General features: G+C 43.1%; 1 protein-coding gene across 2 annotated transcripts in view; it reads right to left on the reverse strand.

Moving 5' to 3' along the window:
* SUSD6 (sushi domain containing 6) overlaps nucleotides 1–20,777 on the reverse strand; it is a 163,120-nt gene that overhangs the window by 58,575 nt on the left and 83,768 nt on the right. For both annotated transcript variants that reach the window (XM_019519154.1, XM_019519155.1), the window contains exon 2: nucleotides 19,780–19,961. In XM_019519154.1, coding sequence (XP_019374699.1) covers nucleotides 19,780–19,900 — 121 coding nt within the window. In that variant the 5' untranslated portion in view covers nucleotides 19,901–19,961. The remainder of the gene's footprint in view (nucleotides 1–19,779; nucleotides 19,962–20,777) is intronic.

Consider the following 20,777-nt stretch of genomic DNA (forward strand, 5'->3'; position numbering starts at 1 on the left):
GTAAAAGGAACACTGACTGACTATTTCAGCCTTCAGCAGCTAAATCTGCATTGTGGGTGCTGCTGAAAGATGTTTGTAGACATGTGTGCGCATGTTGAAGAGGGGAAGGGTGGGGGGAAAAGCAGAGATGGCAGGTTTTGCATGTTGTATTCCCTCAGCCATTCCTGCTGTGTAGAAAACAGAGGTTCAGGAAATTCAGAAGTGCTTGTTTTTCCCTCGTCTTTGATGTACACACCCTTGTGCATGTCCATCTATATCTATGAGGCTGAGACTATCCCTGACCCTGTTACCATATTTTATAGGTCACCAACCTTAACTAGTCACAGCATTAGATTCCTGCTTTAAGCAAGTGAGGTTCTCTTTTGTTGTTCTGTTTGTTTTAAGTAAAGGCCTCTCACAACTTCCTTCTACCAAGGTCTGATATTACCAGCTGGATGAGCACAAATATCTATCAAACACCACCCTTCCTGAAACCATATCACCTTTCACTTCATTCCTACATTCATACAGTGGAAAATTTAAAAGCCTCCTCCCTGCTTTTGCAATCTAGGCCCCAGTAGTCACAGCTACAGGGCAAACTGCCCCTCTCTCACTCTTCCTGGTCTCCCCAGGCAAAGCCCTTGTGGACCTCAAACCTGTAAAACTCTAGTCCCCCTGACCCTCAGGGTACTATCCAGCAATACTCCCAGGTTTAGAACAAACCCTGAAATGCAATACACTTGGCTTTGTAAGAGCCGAAAGCCTCCTCCCTCTTTTCAGTGGGAATGAAGATGGGCTTAATTTATCATTGTATGCACCTTGCAGCTAGGAGGTCAAGCAGTTGTGGTGGCCAAATGTTAATGTTAAATGTCCCCATTTTGTGAATCCTGCCTGAATAACTTCAGCTGTATCAAAATATTTTAAAAACAAAAACACCCCCCTATAATACTTAAGCCAATTGTAACAGTGAATTGGAAACTACCTTCAATCAAGCAACATTTGTATACTAGATACAGTAGCAGTTTGACCCCGCATGTACTTCAGGGATTAATCTGTTTTTTTCCACCTGCTTAAATGATGATTAAGAACCTTAGCCTGGTTTACATCTGCATGAGGCCTGAACTGAGCCATCATGTGCACAGTCTCATTTTATTCCATAAAAATGTTTATTCATAGGCAAGTTCTCAAAATAATTAGAAATGGTAAGTGGCTGAGAACATAAAGTTAATACTGGTCAAACTCGAAATTGGCTTCTCCATATAAACAAAAGCCATACCACCTCTATCACCACCACATACGGCTCCTTTCTGCTATCTGTAACTACTATGCAGGGACAGGACTGACTTAGTAGAACAGACCAGTGGTTCATGTAAGCCAGTATCCCCACTCCACAGTGACCAGGTGTCAGCTGCTCTTTAGAAAGCATCAAGACCCATTAGTTAGGAAATAACTTTCTCTGTGGATGAGATTCTTCCTAAACCCTATCAATTACAGCAGTAGTTCTCAACTGTTTTGAGACACCCCTCAGACAATGCCAGCTCTTAGTTTTCACTTGTTTTTTGACAACGGAAAAATAGAACAGTTTTTCTGTCTCAGAGAACTCAGAAAAGCTACGATAGCTCAGAATGATTTTAACACTGTAGATTCCTATTGGAAATCTCTAAGTTTATCTTATGAAATCAAGCTTATCACGTCTGCACTCCCAACAGTGCTAACACAGCATAGCACCCTGTGGCACCCTTGAAAGGATCTCAAGGCACTGCCAGGGGCTGTGGCACCCTGGTTGAAAAAAATCACCGAGTTGAAGTTTGGCTTCTCTTCCAGAGCATTCCACTTCTTTAAAATTAAGCTCAGCTAGTGTCAATCTGCCCTTCTCTTATCTGGTCTTCCACGACCACCACTATTGTGGTATGAGACTTGGGCATGATCTTAGAGTCGTCCAGGGAAATTTGCTGTGTCTTCAAGTGTTGTCCAAGTGTATTTTTAAAACAATGCCCGTGTACCACCCTGCCTTTCCCCAGACCCTCACCACATGCACGTATTCATCACATGGGAAACCCCCACCCCCTCCTTCCCTATTTATCAGGAGAATGGGGCAGCAGCTGCAGATCCTGTCAAGCATGATAGCCTAGGGAGAAGAGAGCTACAAAAGGCTCTGCGTAAATCATCTGTGTAAGGGCAGCCAGAGCTTCTGTCATCTAGGCCTGGCCACTTGTCTTCTGGTGCTATGGTTGTAATGACATTAGCATTTCAAAAGGGGGATTACCAAGGCCCCCAAGTTCTTAGAGGTAGATACTTTGGCTGCTAATTGAAAAGCTGCTTTGTGGCTATCAGTATTGCTGATTTACATACCTCGCTGTTCTGAAGGGTTGATAGAGGAGGCCAGTGTGTTAAGAGTGTGTCCTTTTGTTTTGTTTTGTTTTTAAAGAAAATTATTTATAGGATTAAAGCTGTCAAAAAGGCACAGAGGACTCTGCTTTTATTATACTCATTTTAAAGTGGTTAAGAATTTCTTTCTGGAAAAATTCAAGTAAAAGGATGATGTCAAGACAAAAAAAATAAATCACATTCTGGGGATGCCTCTTCAAATCATGCAAATGAACTCTAGACCTAATTTCAGGTGAATGCTTTATATTAGTTTCTTGTGCTTTTCACTGGCCTTGTAGTTCTGTTTTAGGGTCCGTCGTCTTAGTTGTTGTGCACTAGCAAAAAGCTGTTTGCATCCAAGGGTATTGTTTTCACTAGAATTTTTTAGGAATATTTCTGTCTTTATACAAGACCCAGTAAAAACCTTCCTTTAAAGGGTAGTGCTCCTTTTGGTTCTATAAATGATCCAATCATCTCCCCTTACTCTGGTCCACATCTTACCAATGATCGTGATGAGGAAATAAAATTATTTATTTCCTGTTTCTAATTTCCATACCCCTGCCTTACACTGGGGCCTTGTGAACACTTGTGGCGTGTCCAAAATTTCCCACTGTTGCTATAGTCACTCCAGCTTCACAATTTGTAGATCTAGGGCAAAGAGGGTTCTAAATCACCGCTGGACTGCTGACTACCCTGTTCTTTGTACTTGGCCTATAAATGGCTAGACGTCATAATGTTTAAGATGCTGGTGACTGTCTGAAGCCCAAACCAGGATCTGAATTGAAGGTAGCAAAGAGGGGAAATCTTAGTTAAAATAAAACAACTTAGGTCAAGGTGTGTTTGTAGGTCTTGCTCTTTGTAAGCAATTGAGTTCCTTGTCACACAGTAAGTTTGGGTGGCTCCTGAAGCTCTTAACCCCTGGGTTATCTGCACATTAAAACTGTTCTGAGCACCTGCTATGCAGCTCAAAGTTACACTACTCCAGGGCAGGATCATCTCTGATCACTGCTACCTAGCTCCTCATTAAGGTGTGGCCACTCCCCACAGATGTGCCACCCAAGTTGAAGTCCTCCAGTATCCCAGGATCTCGCATACCCCTGCCTGTAGAGCAGTGATAGAAGCCTGTCCTGGCTCACCAGACCTCTAACAGCAACTCACAGTTGTAGCTTTTAGCCCTGCCCCATCTCACCAGGCGACTAGTGGCAAGTCACAGCTGTGCAGGTGGGGGAAGGTTTCCAGACTAAGGGTATGACTGCTCCAAACTCTGAGCTAGTACTAACACCAACCTACGCCCACTAACAACTGGCACTTGTGCAGCTCACAGTGCAAAGTGTAACAAGGCCCTAAGTTTTTACCTTGTTTCTTTATGCAGGGAATAAAGAGAATCTTGCAAAAATCTTGATGCTACTGAGTGCTGCAGGGGTGGGGATGAGGGTGGGGGGAAGGATGTCAGTGCAGAGAACTGATACAATGACTTGCAGACACTTACTAGATAGAATGAGTGGGCAGGCTTTTGGTTTCATAAATTCTCTCTCTAGCAGGCTGCAAGCCTTGATTTCCCCGACCTAGGAGCCTGATGACAAAGGAAACTGAGGAAGAATCTGAAGGAACTGGGCTGTCCCGGATCCCAGGAATGATGAGTCTCAGGGAAGAAGTCAAAATGCATGTAGCTCTGTTTTCTCCGAAATACTTATTTGTTCTAAATAAAAGTACTTCAAGGAGATTGTTTGATCACTGATTTAAATCTGTCATTGCCCCAGAGAGAAAAGAACTGCACAGTCTGGACATAAGTCACACCAATGCTGGCGAGGAACTCAGAACTGCTGTCATTTACTCCATTTTACAAAGCAGCAGACCTACACTCTCCAGGCACCTTTCATTAACACTGTATTCGCTAAAAAAGTTAAAAACAAAAAAACCCTTCTACCTATAAGAACAGCTAATTAAGAAGCTAAGAGTTCAGAGGATAGAAATAATTAACGGCTCTGATGGATGACTGCAAGCTGTTAATAGATACACAGCAGACCTATCTTCTTCTCAGACCTCTCTGCAATATCCAAAGTCAACCATGAAATAATATGAAATAATGATGACCTGCCTGATAGGAGGTGGCAGGTGGTCAGAGGTATACATTGAATGCTATGAGTCTTTACTAGAAGGCAGCAAAATTTTTAAGTCTTTGCTCACTCAAAAGTATGACAAGGATGTTGTACCTCCATCAACAGGGTCTACAAGGATCTTTTGATCCCACTGAGCATCAACAAGCAGCCAAGGCAAACGGGTCAGCTAACAGACTCAAATGCCATCAACCTGCTGATGACATGCAACTCTACTCATCCTTCATCAGATCTCGGCATACAAAAAAAGCCCCAAAACACTGCTCAGTAAGCCCAGCACTTGGATGAGATGAGGTTGAGGAAGAGCCAATTAAAAGTGAACCCTAGCAAAATGCAGGTTATGCTGAGAGTTGCAAACACAAGGCTATCTTCTCTGGTTGTAGGCATACACCTGGATGCAGTCAGGTCAGTTTAACTCAGGAGTTTCTGGTTTTCTTTCCCACATTAAGGCAGTACAGGAGAAGCCCGAGTAGCACACTCCAGCATCTCTCAGTTGGTAGGGAACACCAGACAACGACTGGATCACAGTTCTGCACAACTGCTGCCTTCCATTTGGGCAATACAGCTGCACAGGAACAAAGCCTTCAGCCCTTGGGAAACTCTAATTGGTGAAGAATGCAGCAGGATACCTCATCAGCAGTGCAGACACCTACAAGCATGGGGGACAGCATGAAACCACAGAACTAGGGACCTTCCCAAGCCTCATTACCTGACACTCCAAGCACAAAGGACACTTCTTCAATCTGCCTTTGAAGAATCATAAAAAAATGCAATACTAATACTAACATTTTCCATGTAATGCACTATTACCTTGGTGATAAAGATGGTTGGAAATGAATTGTAAATTCTGTACTCGTAGGTATATTAATTTGTCCTCAAAAGACAAAAGCCATTTGGAAAAAAAATAAGTCAAAACTTCTTACAAGGAATTAAACCAGTGAGGTAAGAGAACATCCAGAAAGGACCAGCAGGTAAACCTCCAGAAAAGTGCACCTTTTATTCTTGTAAAAATAAATAAGAGGTGAGAAACTGTACAACATGTTAAGAACAGCAATACTGTTTAGTGGCCTACTCTTGAGCAGCAGTTCCCAATCTGTGGTACGGGTACCACCAGTAGTACACAGACAATCTGTCAGTGGTACGCATCAACAGATTTATTATAGTTACTTTATATGACAAAAATTTGCTGGTGATAAGGTTGTATAGTTTTAAATTGTTGGTGTGCAATGTGTCAGAGTTTGGGAACCGCTGCAATAGAGATCAATTTATTCAGGTGGTACTGCTTAGCCTCAGATCAGCCATGCTGACAGTTCACTCCAACAGCATTATAGTGGTGCAAAACTTAATGGTCTGGTCCAAGAGCTTGGCCAGCCTACAGAGAACCTGGGTTCTCCTTGCTGCTGGATAAAAGGAGGATGGGTCTACTTCTCTGCTGCAGTTTCAAAGTACAGAAGCATTAGGGGTGTGCAAAGAGGGCCATATTCGATTTGGATTCAGCCTGATTTGGGGGACAGTGATTCAATTAGCTGATTTGGATCACTGTCCTGATTTGATTCAGCCAAATCCAAATCTGAAGATTTGATGCTGATTCAGAGAATCAGAAACTTGGCCATAGACACAGCTTTATGTTTTTTCTACGTACCTTGAGGTACCGGGGGTGGGGGTGTGTGCTTGGCAGTGGACCGGAAGCACTTTTGGGTCTGCCACTGAGTGCATGGAAAGCCCCCTGCACTCCCCTAGCTCTGCGATCAGCTGCTGGGGGACCCTGGGTGCCCCCCCAGACCCAGGAGGCACCAGTCATTGAGCTGGGGGGCAAGGGGATCCCCCGCACACTCCATGGCAGACCCGGAAGTGGACCAAAAGTACTTCTGATCCACTTCCAGATCTGCCAGTGAGTGCACAGAGGACCTCCCTGCACTCTCGTTGGACACTCCATCTGTCCCACTCTCTCAGCATTCATGAGTTGCACCTGGTACCTTGAGATATGTAGGAAAAAGAGCATATAAAGCTGTGTCTATAGCCCAATCTCTCCAAATCGAATCAGAGGCTTCTGATTCAATTTGAAGAGATTAATGGGTCTCCTGATTCAATTTGGATTTGGAGATTTGGCTGCCGAATCGAACCAGAGACCTAAGCTTTGCACAGCTGTAAGAAGCATCCCTTGACTTCAAGGCAAGAAGTACGAGTAAGCACCAGAAAAGTAACCCTGGTCCTTGGCAGACATTCTACTTAAAACATGATTAACCAATTAATCATATTTTAAGTCGTAACCCAGCCAAATGATCATCCAATTCATGATGTGATAAAACAAGGATTAAGCCATACAGTTATTACACAAAATATATAACTTTGTGGCTGGTTCCCATTGTGCCTTCAATTGAATACATAGCCAGCACTGACCAGCTGACAGCCTTCCCAGCCATGGGAAGGCACTGGAGCCTTGAAGGGCTCCCATGCACTCTCACAGCTCAGCGCGCCAGTCAGCCGACTGGCACTCCCAACCATGGGAGCACCAGGCACTTGGCTTGCCACTTGAAAAATCATGACCCCAGGCTCCCCCTGCACCAGAAATAGGGTGCGATTGGGATTTGATCTCTGATCACACAACTGCACCTCCTGCTGTGCACATGTGGCATGACAGGAAGCACAACTGTTGGGACTGCAGTTCACATCCCATCATGGCCTTAACTGAACATCTGTCAGTGGGCCATATGTAGGAAAAAGGAGATCAAAAGCATGCAAGCCTGGCTGAAGATTAATGGACAATTTTGGATTTAGCTAGCATGCTCATACTGTTTTTCTACAGCACAAAGTTGCCATTATCCCAGAGAACATGTAAGCTGCATCTGCCATGCGATTAAAAACTCCACCCAGAAGATGGAAGGGGACAAGGAGAACATGAAGAAAACCTCAACATTGCCAGTTCTCATATTTTCACTGAGCATCTTACAGTATCTGGCATTCTTACAGTCCAAGCCCATAGAATTTTATGATCACGTGAGTCTCAGCTTTCAGCTTAATTTTTTTCCCCTGACATTTGCAGACATTGGTAAAAATTACATGGCTTAAAACTTGACAGTGTGAAAGAGACTCCAACAACAACAGGCTATTAAAAAAACTTCAAAAATTATTTGTCTTGTGATTTTTGCCAATTTTTTTTTTTAAATGCTTTGAATCGCCAATCCTGAAACGTGAAACTTGCTCTGAAACAGCCTGTCTTTGGCCCAGGCCGGCCTCCTGAAACCAGACTGACTGACGTTAAAAGTATATTTTATAGCTTAGTGAGAAGTGTGTCGGTACTTTCTGTAGGGAAGTCAAAACAACAACAGAAAGAGAAGGAAATATTAAACTATTCATTGTGATACTGCCAAATGTCAGGCCCATGTCCTCTTACTCGCTCTAAAGAATGGAGCTGCATTGCAAGGACATCAAGCCCACAATTCAACAGAAGACACGACTGAACAGCATCAGCAATTTTTAAGAAAACAGCTCCCTTCTCAATCTGTATTGGACCTAAAATATGAACCATTTGAAATACATGAGCTAGTGGGTAGTAACCCCAGAACTCTCTGAAGGAAAAAGTAGTATCTACCTTTGTGGTGCACAATAGCAGAGCCAGTACCAAGCAGGAATCCCTTTGTTGATTCTTCAACAGTACATAAAAATTCTCTTGGCTGGACCCTTTACTTGTGCTGATGCATGAACAAGACAGTCAGCTGCAGTTTAAAATCTCTTGTGCCATTAGGAAGTAACTTCCTTCACCCTACAGACACGTTATTGTCTATTCTAGAATTTTGTTTGCGATGACAGGTTCCAGGGGCTTTTTAATTACATTAAATCTGTTAACATATCTACACTAGGGCCCCCAGCTAGATGCTTGGGATTTTTGTAGTTTCAGGGGAAAAAACCTTAGTGTAGAAAAAGTGACTACGGTGGCCAATGGAAAATGGACAAGAGACCATGTAAAAAGCATGCAACAATGAGTTTTATGGGAAGCAAACAAAGTTAACAGAACCTTTCGAAAAAGCACAACACATCCATTTAAACAGAGCTCCAGCTTCCCCTTCCAGTTCCTTCTCACTCCTCATTTCACATTCAGCTGTCATCATAATGCCATTCAAACTCACTCCCCAACTTATCTATGGCAATGATTTCTGGGCACTTAAGATAGCAGATGGCAGATCTCCAGTTATTGGTTCCCTTGCCATACCCTGTCCTTGTTTCTACCCCTAATAAAAAGGCTTCAGCCTTTCATGAGTCTCCCTTAATTTCACAGCACATGCTTTGAACTTTGGAACTTGATGCATCAAATCCAGTTTTACAATCCCTGCAAATCTCTGCCAGCACAGCCATAGAACATAGAGTCTCCCAAGAAGGTGGCTATAAAGCAGGACTGTTCAACCCCCAGTCTGCGGGCTAGACCCAATTCCTGGTCTTATTTGGGACCCCATACCCTGATCCTGGAGTGCAAGACTGGGAGGCAGCATGGGACCCCAGAACCCAACCCCAGTATGCAAAGTTGGGCTGGGCAGAGGCGACCTGGGGCCCAATCCTGGCATGCAGAAGCCAGCCAAAGCCATGCAGGACCCAATCTGGCCTGTGGACCAGACCTGTGCCACATACATCTGGCCCACAGGGCCAGAGTTAAGCACCACTGCTATAAAGGAATAATTATGCATCCCTCTGTATTAATGCAACCTTAACTAATCATTAAAAAAACTAAATGTTAGAATTGTATGCCCTTGGGATGAACAATTCTCATCCCTTCTACTCTAATTCTCTACTTGAATAACTAAAATTAAACACCTCCTATATTTCTGTACTTACACTGCTTACAGTTTGAGCCACTAATTGGCTTTTTAAGCTACTGGGATCCTTTTTGCATCTCTATGCGTGAAACCCAATCATTCACTCTCTCTTCTTCTATCCTCCCTCCCCCGCACCCAAACACACACTTTCAAAAACAAGCCCCCTCCTTCATCCATCCCAGTAGCTCATCTTTCCAGTTCCCTTCTTTCAACTTCCATTCCATCTCCTTCCTATAACTCCAAATTGGTCAAGCCCTGTTTTATCACATTGCTGTAACCTCTGCTAACTGCAAAAAGCTCCATATTCTTGAACCTACCGTTGATTCTTTTCTAAACAATATTCTTTTTTCTAAAAGCAGATAACCTTGACCCTAAAACTAAAGCAATGGGTACCTTTTATAATCTTTGTTTCTGGTACATGGGTAGCAAAAGGTGCTTAAGTGGGACAGGGTAGAGTGAAAGCAGTGCTCATCAAAAAGAGATGAGTAGCCCCAGTGAGAACAAGACATCTTTTTAGAGGCTATTGCCAACGCAGCTTCATATTGGGACAGCAAGCACCCCAGTTTTCTCATTGCTAGCTTCTCTTATACATAACAGTACTACCACGCTCCCTGCCTGTTTGGTTGCTGAAGAGGCAAAAAAGGCATCCTCCAACAGTGGGATTTATAGGTACTTCTAAAAAGGCAAGAGTGCTCAGGCCTAAACTAGGCTGACAGCTGCTTTCTTCGTTAAAAGCTAAACAAAAAGGGGAATGTCTGATGCTGAAAGAAGAGGACAAAAACCCCAAACACACTGTCTTCCAGAAGTAACAGATATACTGCAGAGATCAATTCTCCATTCGGCTCTTAAATAGGGAATAAACAGAGCATGCAAGATTTAAGCAGCCTCTCTTGTAACCCCCCTGCTTAACTCTCGCATCTGCTCCCACTGGAGATCTTCTGTCCTACGCTCCCCTCTTATAAACAAATGGACACAGAATTATGAACACTAGGACTGCAGAGAAGGAAGTCATGCACCGAGGCACTTCTTTTTTTAGTAGCTTCCATACACAGACACATGAGGATGCAAATGAAGCTTACAACATATGTGGAATTACCTCTGTGACTAAGCAGTCTCTTTCCCTTGCCCTTTTCCTCAGCCTGTGCACCTCTGGCACTCTCTCACAGAGGATCATTTTAATAAATGGGGGCTGCATGGCTCATTTAATTCCCCCTCGGCTCAGAAACAACAGATTTTCATGTGATCTAGCCTGCAATTAAATCTAACCCAGCACTCCACCTACAGGGATGACTCATTCTCCTTTCAAAAGCTTCCACACCACTCCTTTCAAGGCTGGAAGTATATAATTTGCTTATTCTCCTGATCCAACCCAGCTCCCTGTAGAATCAGAAGCTCATGGGCCTGAGGGCAAAAGCTGGTTGCGAAGTTAAAAATAAGTCCGAAAAGGACTCTAGGGGTTTTGCTGGTTTTTGAGAGACTGACATGGCAAAAATGTTTGTAACCTGAGACTCTGCTACCTAGTCTCCATCACTTAGTTCTATTTTTCCTGTAGACAGTCTGTAAGTACAGTCCCAATCTGGTCACCCAAATGTCTCCCCCTCACCTGCACATCCTACCACTTCAGGGCAGCCAAGTGCACACTATTTAAATGGGGCAGGGAGGGGGTCACCTGTTGCACATGTAATCTGACACTAAAATTGCTCTTCACCTCTGTGTTAAAACTTGGCCTCAGTGAGACTGAGGCTGACTTGTGAATGGGAAGTTGGGAGGAGAAAGAATCAGTGGGGAAAAGAGGCATGAACAACTGGTGCCTCCCAAGACTGGGGGGCACAGTGTCAGCGGTGGGGTGGTGAGCGGCAACGACCCGCAGAAGCTGATGTTGACGTCAGCGGGAGGGGGTGGGGGGTTTGTAAGCAGTGAGCGGCTACTGCTCACAGAAGCTGGTGGCAGCAGTAAGCTGTGCCCCCCCTACAAGCCACTATGGAAAGGGTGGGGGGAGTGAGAAAGGGAGAGGCAGAGAAGACAGAAAGCCAAAAAAAGTGATGGTGGGTGAAATGATCCTATCTACCACTACCTAACAGGAATGACTCAGCTGCCTAGATAAACAATCTAGGCAGCCAAAATCATGAGGCAGCATCCAAAGACATGTAACAGGCTTACCCAGCTAAGGCAGCTTTTCTCAAGTTTCACTACCAGAATGTGCTTCTATGAATTTCAGAAACAAGCCTGAACTTGGGAAAATTTTCAAACAGAAGAGCAAGTACAAGGATTAGAATGTGCAAAAAAAGTTTACTAGTGACGCAAGTTTGTTTTGCCAGCCTGGCTTGCAGTGGACAAAGAAAGCACCAGTGTGCTTGTTCTGGTGCCCTTGCAGAGAGAACCAGGACCAGAGGTGCCCTTGCACTCTTTTAAAGAGGTGCGAGCCACAGTACTCACATACCGTCCTCTACAACAAAGGTCAGTGGATTGACAGGGGGCCCAGCAGGCCATGTCAAGAAGTCCACAGTTCATATTACATATTACCATTCTTCCACAGAAGTTTGACAACAGAAATGCAGGTCTGTCTACAAGGAATTAAGAGACAACAGTCATCCATTGGTCCAAAAGGTTTGGGATTCCTTAGGAACTAAAAACTCCCTAATTTCTAACTTTCCAACAAGCTGATCCAGGGGGTCCTGGTCGCTCCTTGAGTTACTCTAAAAAGACAGGTTCCTAGGCCAGCCAGCACAGTGTTACCAGAAGTTAAACTCTATTCACGTTCAATATGCCGATGGCTCAAGCACAACTGCATACACAATTTAGAAGTTAAAACGAAGGGTCTGAAATGTTCACTGCCTCTCTTCCTTCTCACTCCTATTCCCTGTGGACCCCAAGGGGGGGGGGGGGAATCAGTAAGATCCCCTTTTTTGGGAACATGTTATATTTACAGTAATATCTGCAGTCATAGCTATATACCCATAGCTCCCCTCCGTACACAGAGCGCCATATACCATATTTTCTCGTATGCCACATACCCCCAAATAAAATATGCACCTTGTTTTTAGAAGGCAGAATGTAAAGGGTGGGGGGATGATATTTCCAGAGTCATAGCCAATAGGGTAAGCCCATCTGGAAACCAAGTGTCCAGGAAGCCATCCCAGGACACAGTATGGGTAAGGCAGCAGGCAGCAGAAACTTCCTGTGCGAGTGTGATCCCCACAGGCCACCAGCTGGACAGCTCTGCTGTAAGTAGCTCTTTATATGAGCGCCATGAAGCTCCACATCATAAGCCTCATGAGGATACTACGAGCTACTTTAGGCACAAGCCACAGTGCTCGTTCAATAGCTATGACTGAAAAGGTTAGCACCAGACTCTGCCCCTTTAGCTTGCTGAGCCAGACAAGCAGCAACCAACTTGGCAGCTGCATGGCATGCTCAGTGTACCCAAGTATGCTTCTTTTTTCAGTGAAAACAGCTTCCCTGCTTAATAAAAAGCACCCTAGTTCTGAGGAGAAAAGGTTCAGATCATATGAGAGAAAATATGGCATATATCTGATGAAAGGACAAGTAGAATAACTCATGTTTTAGTCAAGTTTGGCAAGGAAAGAGACTACATTTAAAAAAAAAAATCTGTTCCCTACCAGTACAGAGGAAACAGCCACATCTCTCTACTTCCCTTCTAAACCTTATGTTATTTGCATGAGAAAAGGGTTCAAGAAGAAATACTGGTTCTGAACACAGGAAATGAAGAGCAGCAAATATTACAAACCCACAATCATGCAACAGATCCCCACACCCCCTTGCTTTGGTAAGAGGAAATGAAAGGTGATTTTTTTTGCCTTAGTTTGTCCTCACCAGCCATGTGTCCCTTATGAGGAACCGCCCGGAAAGTTTTGCCTCTTTTCTCAAATGGAAGAAACTGAATACGTTCTTTAAGGAGTAGCTACACAAATCAATGCAGATCACCTCCTCCTGTGCTGCGTGAACATGGCTCACAATACAAAGCTTACTTAGTGCCATTAAAATTACTAAGTTTCCTCAAGGGTTGTTGGTTGTAGCCGTGTTGGTCTAAGGACATAGACCGACATATTGAATAAAACTGAAGCCAATACATACAAGCACACAGGAGAGCACACAAAACATCAGCAAACTCTCCCATGCCTGAAGAAGGTTGCTGGTGCCCAAAAGCCTGCAAAGAACAATTTTTCCAAGTATTTAGTTGGTCTAATAAAAGATATCAGATCTACCCAAAGAACCTTGTCTGTTTCCCCTGCGTTTAGGACTGTTTGTTTGTAACAGGCTAATGATTACCAGGTAGTAAAACTCAAGTGTGATGATGAGACAGGAGGAAGACTCCTCTTGAGACAGCGGGTCCTCCAAGAGTCAGAACTGTATAATTAGCCCTAAAGGCTAATTTTTAGTTATGCTTTATCATCCTTCCATTCTCTTTACATCAAAGCTAGGCTTCCTAATTGACATGGATGGGTCATGTCACACTTTGGATGCTATGCAGTTCAGATTTTACAACTTTAAATGTCTTCCTGTCTCTTCAAGAATTCTCCTTTTCCCTAAAAAAAGGAAAAAAACCCAATACAGTTTTTTGGTTTTTTTCTGTTTTTTGGGGTTTTTTTTAAATATAAATGGAGAACTTTACTGCCAGATGTGGTATTTTCAGAAAGTCAAGATTGACAGCCTCCAGAAGGCATTATCACCTAGTCTCTTCTGTGAACTCTGAAGTGCGGAATGAGGGACAACCCTGCTGGAAAGAAGAAAAAAAGGAGGAATTCAAGTTGCCGGTCCAGTTTGAGTTGTGGTCTACCATAGGTCTACTGACTGAGAACATTGGGTGCAAAATAAACAGGATCATGTCTTCCTCCGTGAGCTTTTTTCAGTTGACCTTGGATCTTTCTGAATTAAATGCTACAGCACTACAAAATACTTTAAAACTCTGCACCTGCCTCAGGCCAAATGAAGCTGGTCTTACTCCCCATCATAAAGGAGCCACAGGAACTTGTTTCCCTGTTTTACACAGGATGACAGACAAGAGGTAGCCCAAGGCTGAACCACAATTAGGTGTCTAGGAACCAGACTCTACAACTACTAATAATTCCCCATTTCTCATCAGAATGTAGCAATGATAATTCAGTTCACAAACTTTCCCTCTGCTTCAAGTGGATACAAGGATATAAATCCAGGACTGCTATCAAAGCATTAAATTTTCCCCTAGAACCATGCAAACTGATTAACAGAACTTTATTAAATGATTTCCTATCTTGCTAGGAGCATCAGCAAAAGCATGTCTCAGCAATCTAATTTGGATCTTTTGGACCTGTTCCCACATGAAAGCAACTACCACAAGTACTAGCACCTTTTGCATTCACACATTTGATCAGTGATCTCCTGGAATACAGGGTAAAGGTGCACCTTGGAGACTAATTAAACCAGAGATGCATAAGCCAGAGCTCACTCCATTAAATGCTATGAAGGGACATGCACAAAGCAGGCTATTACAATAAGGATAGTTATTTGAATCTCTACCCCGCCTTCTGCCTGACTTCAGACTAACATGGCTAACTACCTCTCTTGGAATAAGTTACACCTGTTGCACATCACCAATCTGTACACTCTCCAATCTCTAGCCTTGACATAACATTTGCAAGTTAGGAATAGGGGGATTTACTTATATGTTGAACAGGCCCATATTGTTCCACCTGTCTAGCCAGTACTATCATGTCCTTGTTTTCATATCCACTACATTCACCTTGAACTTCATCTTCATCGTTATAAAGGCAAGGCCAATCTCTGCTTTGTACATGTTCCAAAAGAACATTAAGCCAACAGAAACCCTTCATGCCTTGGATTTGTGCTTACAAGACAGAGCAGGAAGTGTACTGGCTGTTCAGTGGGATGCAAACATCACTCAACAGTATCCAAGAGCTTTTGTGCATTATAACCTTGGCACTGAACTGAGCTTGGAACAGCACCACATTTGCTGCATCTGCATCAGGGACAATACACAGGTGTGGAACTCCCTCAGTTTATTCAGGCTCAATTTATCATCTTAAATGATGATCCTCATTTAAAAAAAAAAAGAATAGGTAGCCAGTTGCACAATATTTCACTTGTGATCAAAGTAAAGTGGCTTTAAATTAAATGAAAAATGCATTTGGACTTGCCTCTTTTAATGCATCTTTAAGCCTGAGCTTGCTTTATGGATACTGACATTTACTCAATGGAGAACTTTTGAGACAGCAATTCAATTGACCTAGAACCCTTCAACATGTTTTCTGAGAACAGTAAGTGGCATCACCCACAAGGAGTAACCCACCAAAAAATCAGGCAGAAGCTAGGGTAGATTTGCACCTTAAGCTAAAAGCAAACAACGAGTTTACTGGGGAGCAGACAGGTGTAACTCAGAACTTTCTGATGTGTTCAGAGTTACCAAGTTACCTCAGACCAAACAGAAGTTCACTGTTGGTTCCAGGGAAGAGAGGAATGGAGGCTGGGCCAGAGCATGCAGTCAGGTTCCTGCAGTAAAGGCCAGGCTCTCTACCAGTGCCAGCAGTTTTCAGAATGGAGACTGGGGAAGGAGGCACAGGGAGCTTGTTCTTAGGGCTCCCCAGCTGGTGCGGAAGGGTGGTGTGGGTGATTTGGAGCCCTCCTACCCTCGGGAGGACACCAATATACCTGCCTCATCCTCTGGAGTGGGCTGAAAAGCCCCCAGACTGAACTCCCTTCACTCCCTTTCCCCCTCCCCTCCCATTCTGAAAACAGGGACAGACTTGGAAGCTCTGCAGACAAGTTACAAAAGACACATTTTGAAACCTCTTTATCCTGATACCATATGCAATGAGGGGTCAGATTTTCACGCAATCAGCCATTTGTGAAGCTGTCAGCTGTGCACTTGTGTTTGGTCACAGCTATATATAAACTGCTTTCTGTGGCCGGATTGGGCAAAAATTGTCATGTTTATCTGCACCCTTATTATTAGCTGGCATCAAAGCAGGAGGAGGGCAGTCCTTTACACTTTCTCCCTGCTCTTCACCACCCCCACCCCCAAATTATTTCCAAGTTCTCAATAGTTCATGAATAGGAGAATGTGGGATCCCAGAACAAAAAGTTTTGTCTGGGGAAATCTTGGCCTGTTTTTACCTTTGCTTGACTTCAGACTAACAGCGCTAACTACCTCCTTCCATCAAAATCCCCTAGGTTTTTGGAGAGACAATCTTAGAGATTGCATCATTCAAATCACATTTGATATGAAGCTTTCAGAATGTTTCAGGAACTATACCCTAATTTAACAAACAAGTTATGGCCCATTGTTGCCTTTCCAAAAAATAAAAACTGTCAGACAAAAGATTGCTGTGAATGGGATATAAACACAAGGCCCTCCAATTTGGATGCTATAGCCAAGGGAAGGGCCTTTAAAAAGTGTGAAGAAACACACTTCATAAAAGAGCAACTCTCTCCTCCTGCTGAGGAGACTCATGGTAGTTTTCCTCCTCCTCCAGCTTGTGGTCCATACTCTGGCCACAATCTAGATGAGCCCTACCAGGAAATGGAATAGGCAGAACAAAATCTAAACAATCACATTTTTAGTCCATATATCAAAAAATCTCTCACTTTTGCCCAATTCCCAACCCCAAAAATTATGTGGAGGGACACAGGAGAGGAGAAAGAAAGAATTCTCCCATGATAAGTCTTAAGAGTACCCTTAAAAGTCCATAGTTTAGCATTAAAAACACCTTCTACCCAACCACCTAGGGGAGGTAGAATAGGTCCAAAAGATTAGAAAACAAACCACATATCTCCCTTGCAGCAGGCTGGACAAGAATGTTTCTCCAAGTTCATCCCTAGCCCACAGCAGAAGCACTCATGACACAGCCCTATCAGATTCCAACAAATCTGTAAATTCTGCTATATGCTTTGTCAAAGACACAAAAAGGAAGGATCCTTTGCTTATCACAGAGCTGTAATTTGACTGATATTTTCAAGATACCATGGTAGGTAAGGTTTACTTGAATGAGAGCCCTGCAAGTTCAAAGCCCCCCCTTTCCACACTCTATAGCCTGCTTTGACTAAACAATTTATCACATTGGGATTTGGAGAAGTGCCCAAGACAAACAGCATATTCTGTATACATGGATTTAAGATTTTGTACATCTCCTATATCTTTTATATAACATTTTAAATCCTGTGTGAATATAATCCATTTAAAACCAAAGCAGGGACCAGACACTAGTTGACTGGAAATGAATCTCTCTCCTCTGCATACACCCACACAGCAGGAAGAACGCGTTCTTGTCTAGGCCTAGATTCTTAGCTACCAAGGACTAAAGCTTATAGAGTTTATAGACGATAAACAGGAAATGACCATGCTACTACGCAACTTATGATGGCCTATTATATAGGTGGCATGCATTGCTCTAGTAGCCACAGCCTCTGCCTTAGGTCTTTCTGTGTGGAGCACAGCCTGTCACATCTAGGTTTCTATCAATGCAAACAAAACTATTCATTTCACATTTGTGGCAATTACCAAGCATGTTATAGTTGCCCTAGCTTTCAAGGCAGTGTTATTACAGAGTGTCTTTATGAAGAAAGTGCTTGTATCTTAATACCCCTGGTCCCCAAGCTCCTTCCCCAAACATTAAACAAAGCAAACAAAATGAGGATGCTGAGGTGGGAGGAGGGGAGAGAGGACTACCATTTTTCCAAGCTAGTTGCCTGTATTCATTATTTATTTATCTGGATCTCAGCTCCTTGGCACACTTGCTCATTAGTGTTACCCATGGCTGATAGGCTGCTGCAGGTGCACCTCCTTGCTTATGCACCACAAAGCCTACCGTCTCCTCCTTTCCTTCTCAGCAATTCTCTTAATTCCTACACCAGGATCTCAACACACACACCCCTACCCATCCTACTGTATCTAACTACCTACTCCCCACAAAACATTTTTTTCTATAGGTTCCAATGCTGACCAAGGCTGTACTCTACGGGTGGGCAAGATGTGGCCCGGGGGCCAGATGTGGCCTGCCAGGCCATTCTATCCAGCCTGCAGGGCCCCTAAATATTAATTTTCTAAATTTATCTGCCCCGGCTGCCTATCACGTGGCCCTCAATGGCTTGCCAAAACTCAGTAAGCGCCCCTCCACCCAAAATAATTGCCCGCCCCTGCTCTACTCCTGTTCTCTCCCTCCTCCCTAGAAGGAAAACACCTTCATACCTGGGCAAAAATACTTCCAGCCTCATGATCATGTTAGATCAATAGGTCTACATCAGTGATGCCCAACTCATCCAGGCCCACAGACCTGATCCAGAAATCCAGGGATGGCCATGGGGCTCTCCACAAACCAGAAATCTGGTGGAAGGATGAGCAGTGGCAGTGTTAAGTGCTGCAACATCCAAACCAGATGATGCAGCCCCATGAGCCATTTACAGCTTGCAGGTCATATCCTGGTCTACAACAATTGGTTTCAAGTCTTACAGTAAAATATGCGAAGGAAAAGAAACAAATTCAGTGCAGCTCCAGCACTTTCTGCCGTGGCAGACTGAATGCTTAGTAGTGCTCCTTCCTATAACGTAACTGAATGTTGCTGAACAATAGAACTGAAAAAATGTAAACAGTGGCACAGATTACTACTATTCCTGTTTAATAGCTCTATGCAGGTCTGTTGCTTATTTGCAAACAAACTACTCTCTCAAATTAAGATTTTTCAATATCTAATTGCAGTTTTAGGGATGGTATCTTTCAGAACCAAATCACAGGGAACACTGGACAGCTTGAGGCTAAGGAGAGTGCGTTACATTTTTACTGGTGGTAGCAAGATGAGACAGATGAAGACAGACTGCAGCTGTCCAAAAACAAACAAAAAATAATATCCCTCTCCCTATAATAGATTTATATTATTATAAAATAATATATTATTTGTATACTAAATAAATAAATAAATAATATATAATATTTTGAACAACTGAAGTCTGTCTTCACATCTATCTATTTATCTCGTTGAATGTCCCTGTAGCCCAGCACCAGCTCTTTACTTGGTAGAGAAAAACAGGAGAGGTGACTGATTATATAAGGAGCTGGTGCTGGACTACAGGGACATTCAATGAGACCTGGGAGCAGGATATTGGACCCAATATCCACACAGGCTAAGTGCTGAGAATACATTAAACACTTCTACTACTACTTTTCTACACGAGCAATTGCTCTAACTGACACGATGAAGAGAAGTTCTACATAAGAATCTATCTACAAAGGTTGTACTTCACACTATTAAAATGCCTGACTGCCCTTGATATAAGTAAAAGGGAAAGAGGAAGGTTAAGAGAGACAGGGCAGAAATAGGAAGATATGTACTGTTGTAACCAAATACACACAAAAAAGGGCTGAGTTCATATAATGTGTTTCGCTTACCATTTGCCATTCTCATAGAGTATGTGTGTAAACACATGATTTCTCTCTCTGCCCCTTCCTGCACAGAGGAAAGTAGTGTAAAATAAAATGGCAGTGTAAACATTTTGCTTACCTGAGGCCTGGCCCTCCAAGATGAATGTACTGAAGATAACTAGTGGAAGAAATAATCCATGACTGGTCAAAGCAAGTGGCACTCCTGGGTTGCTCTTTGGTGCTATCATTCCATGGCACATCTTTTATCCTCCAAAGACTTAGAAAAATTCAGGAGTTCTGATTGGTTGGGAGTGATTCAGTCTACAAAACAAAAAAAATGGAACCATCACTTAGCTGTGGAAGACTTATGCACCTGAAGCAGGGGAGTGCAGGGAGGACACAAGAGGAATACAAAAAAAAAAAAAAAAAAGGTAATGCTTGTTCTCATGCAAGAATAAGGTAGGGTAGATTTGCACATTACACACTAACCAAAGCGTGCATGCACACACACACCTATATATACACACATGGCACAAGCTTTTGTGAGCTGAAGTTCATTTTATCAGATGCTGCGAAACAACACACAAAGTCTTGACTTGAATTCAGACTAATACACCTAACTGTATCTCATGTACAAGAGCTCAACTAAATAAATGGACCCATATTTTACAGAAGGGGAGTTTGCAAGAAGACCTGAATGGGAACTGGTATATTAAAGTCTAGATCTTTCCTCTGGTTCAAATCTACTACTATTTTTCAGCTACAAGTAACAGAGAAGTATGGCTTACATTTAATATTATATGCACCCTACTCCTTACCCCTGTTTTAAGGCAATCCCAAAGGCTCTATCTGGAGATCTTTCCCAAAATAGGATTTCAAATACTCAAGTTTTGCTAGACAGCCACTACTTTTAGAAGTCTCAGAAAAACAGCAGTGAAACCTGACTATATACCTACAATAAATACATTCAAACACTTTCACCTCTGGTAAGTAAAAACTTTAACCTCTGGAGGAGACTAGGCAAGCCCAACAAACATGAACGTACTCACATGCTCCTAAGGAGTGAATGTAAAGTAGATTGCAATACTTGGATGCAATGTTTTCATGTTACAGAGCACAGCCAATTAAAATTCAAGG

This window comes from Gavialis gangeticus, unplaced genomic scaffold (genome assembly GCF_001723915.1).
Source record: "Gavialis gangeticus isolate Ggan-Ray unplaced genomic scaffold, GavGan_comp1, whole genome shotgun sequence".
Taxonomy (NCBI): domain Eukaryota; kingdom Metazoa; phylum Chordata; order Crocodylia; family Gavialidae; genus Gavialis; species Gavialis gangeticus.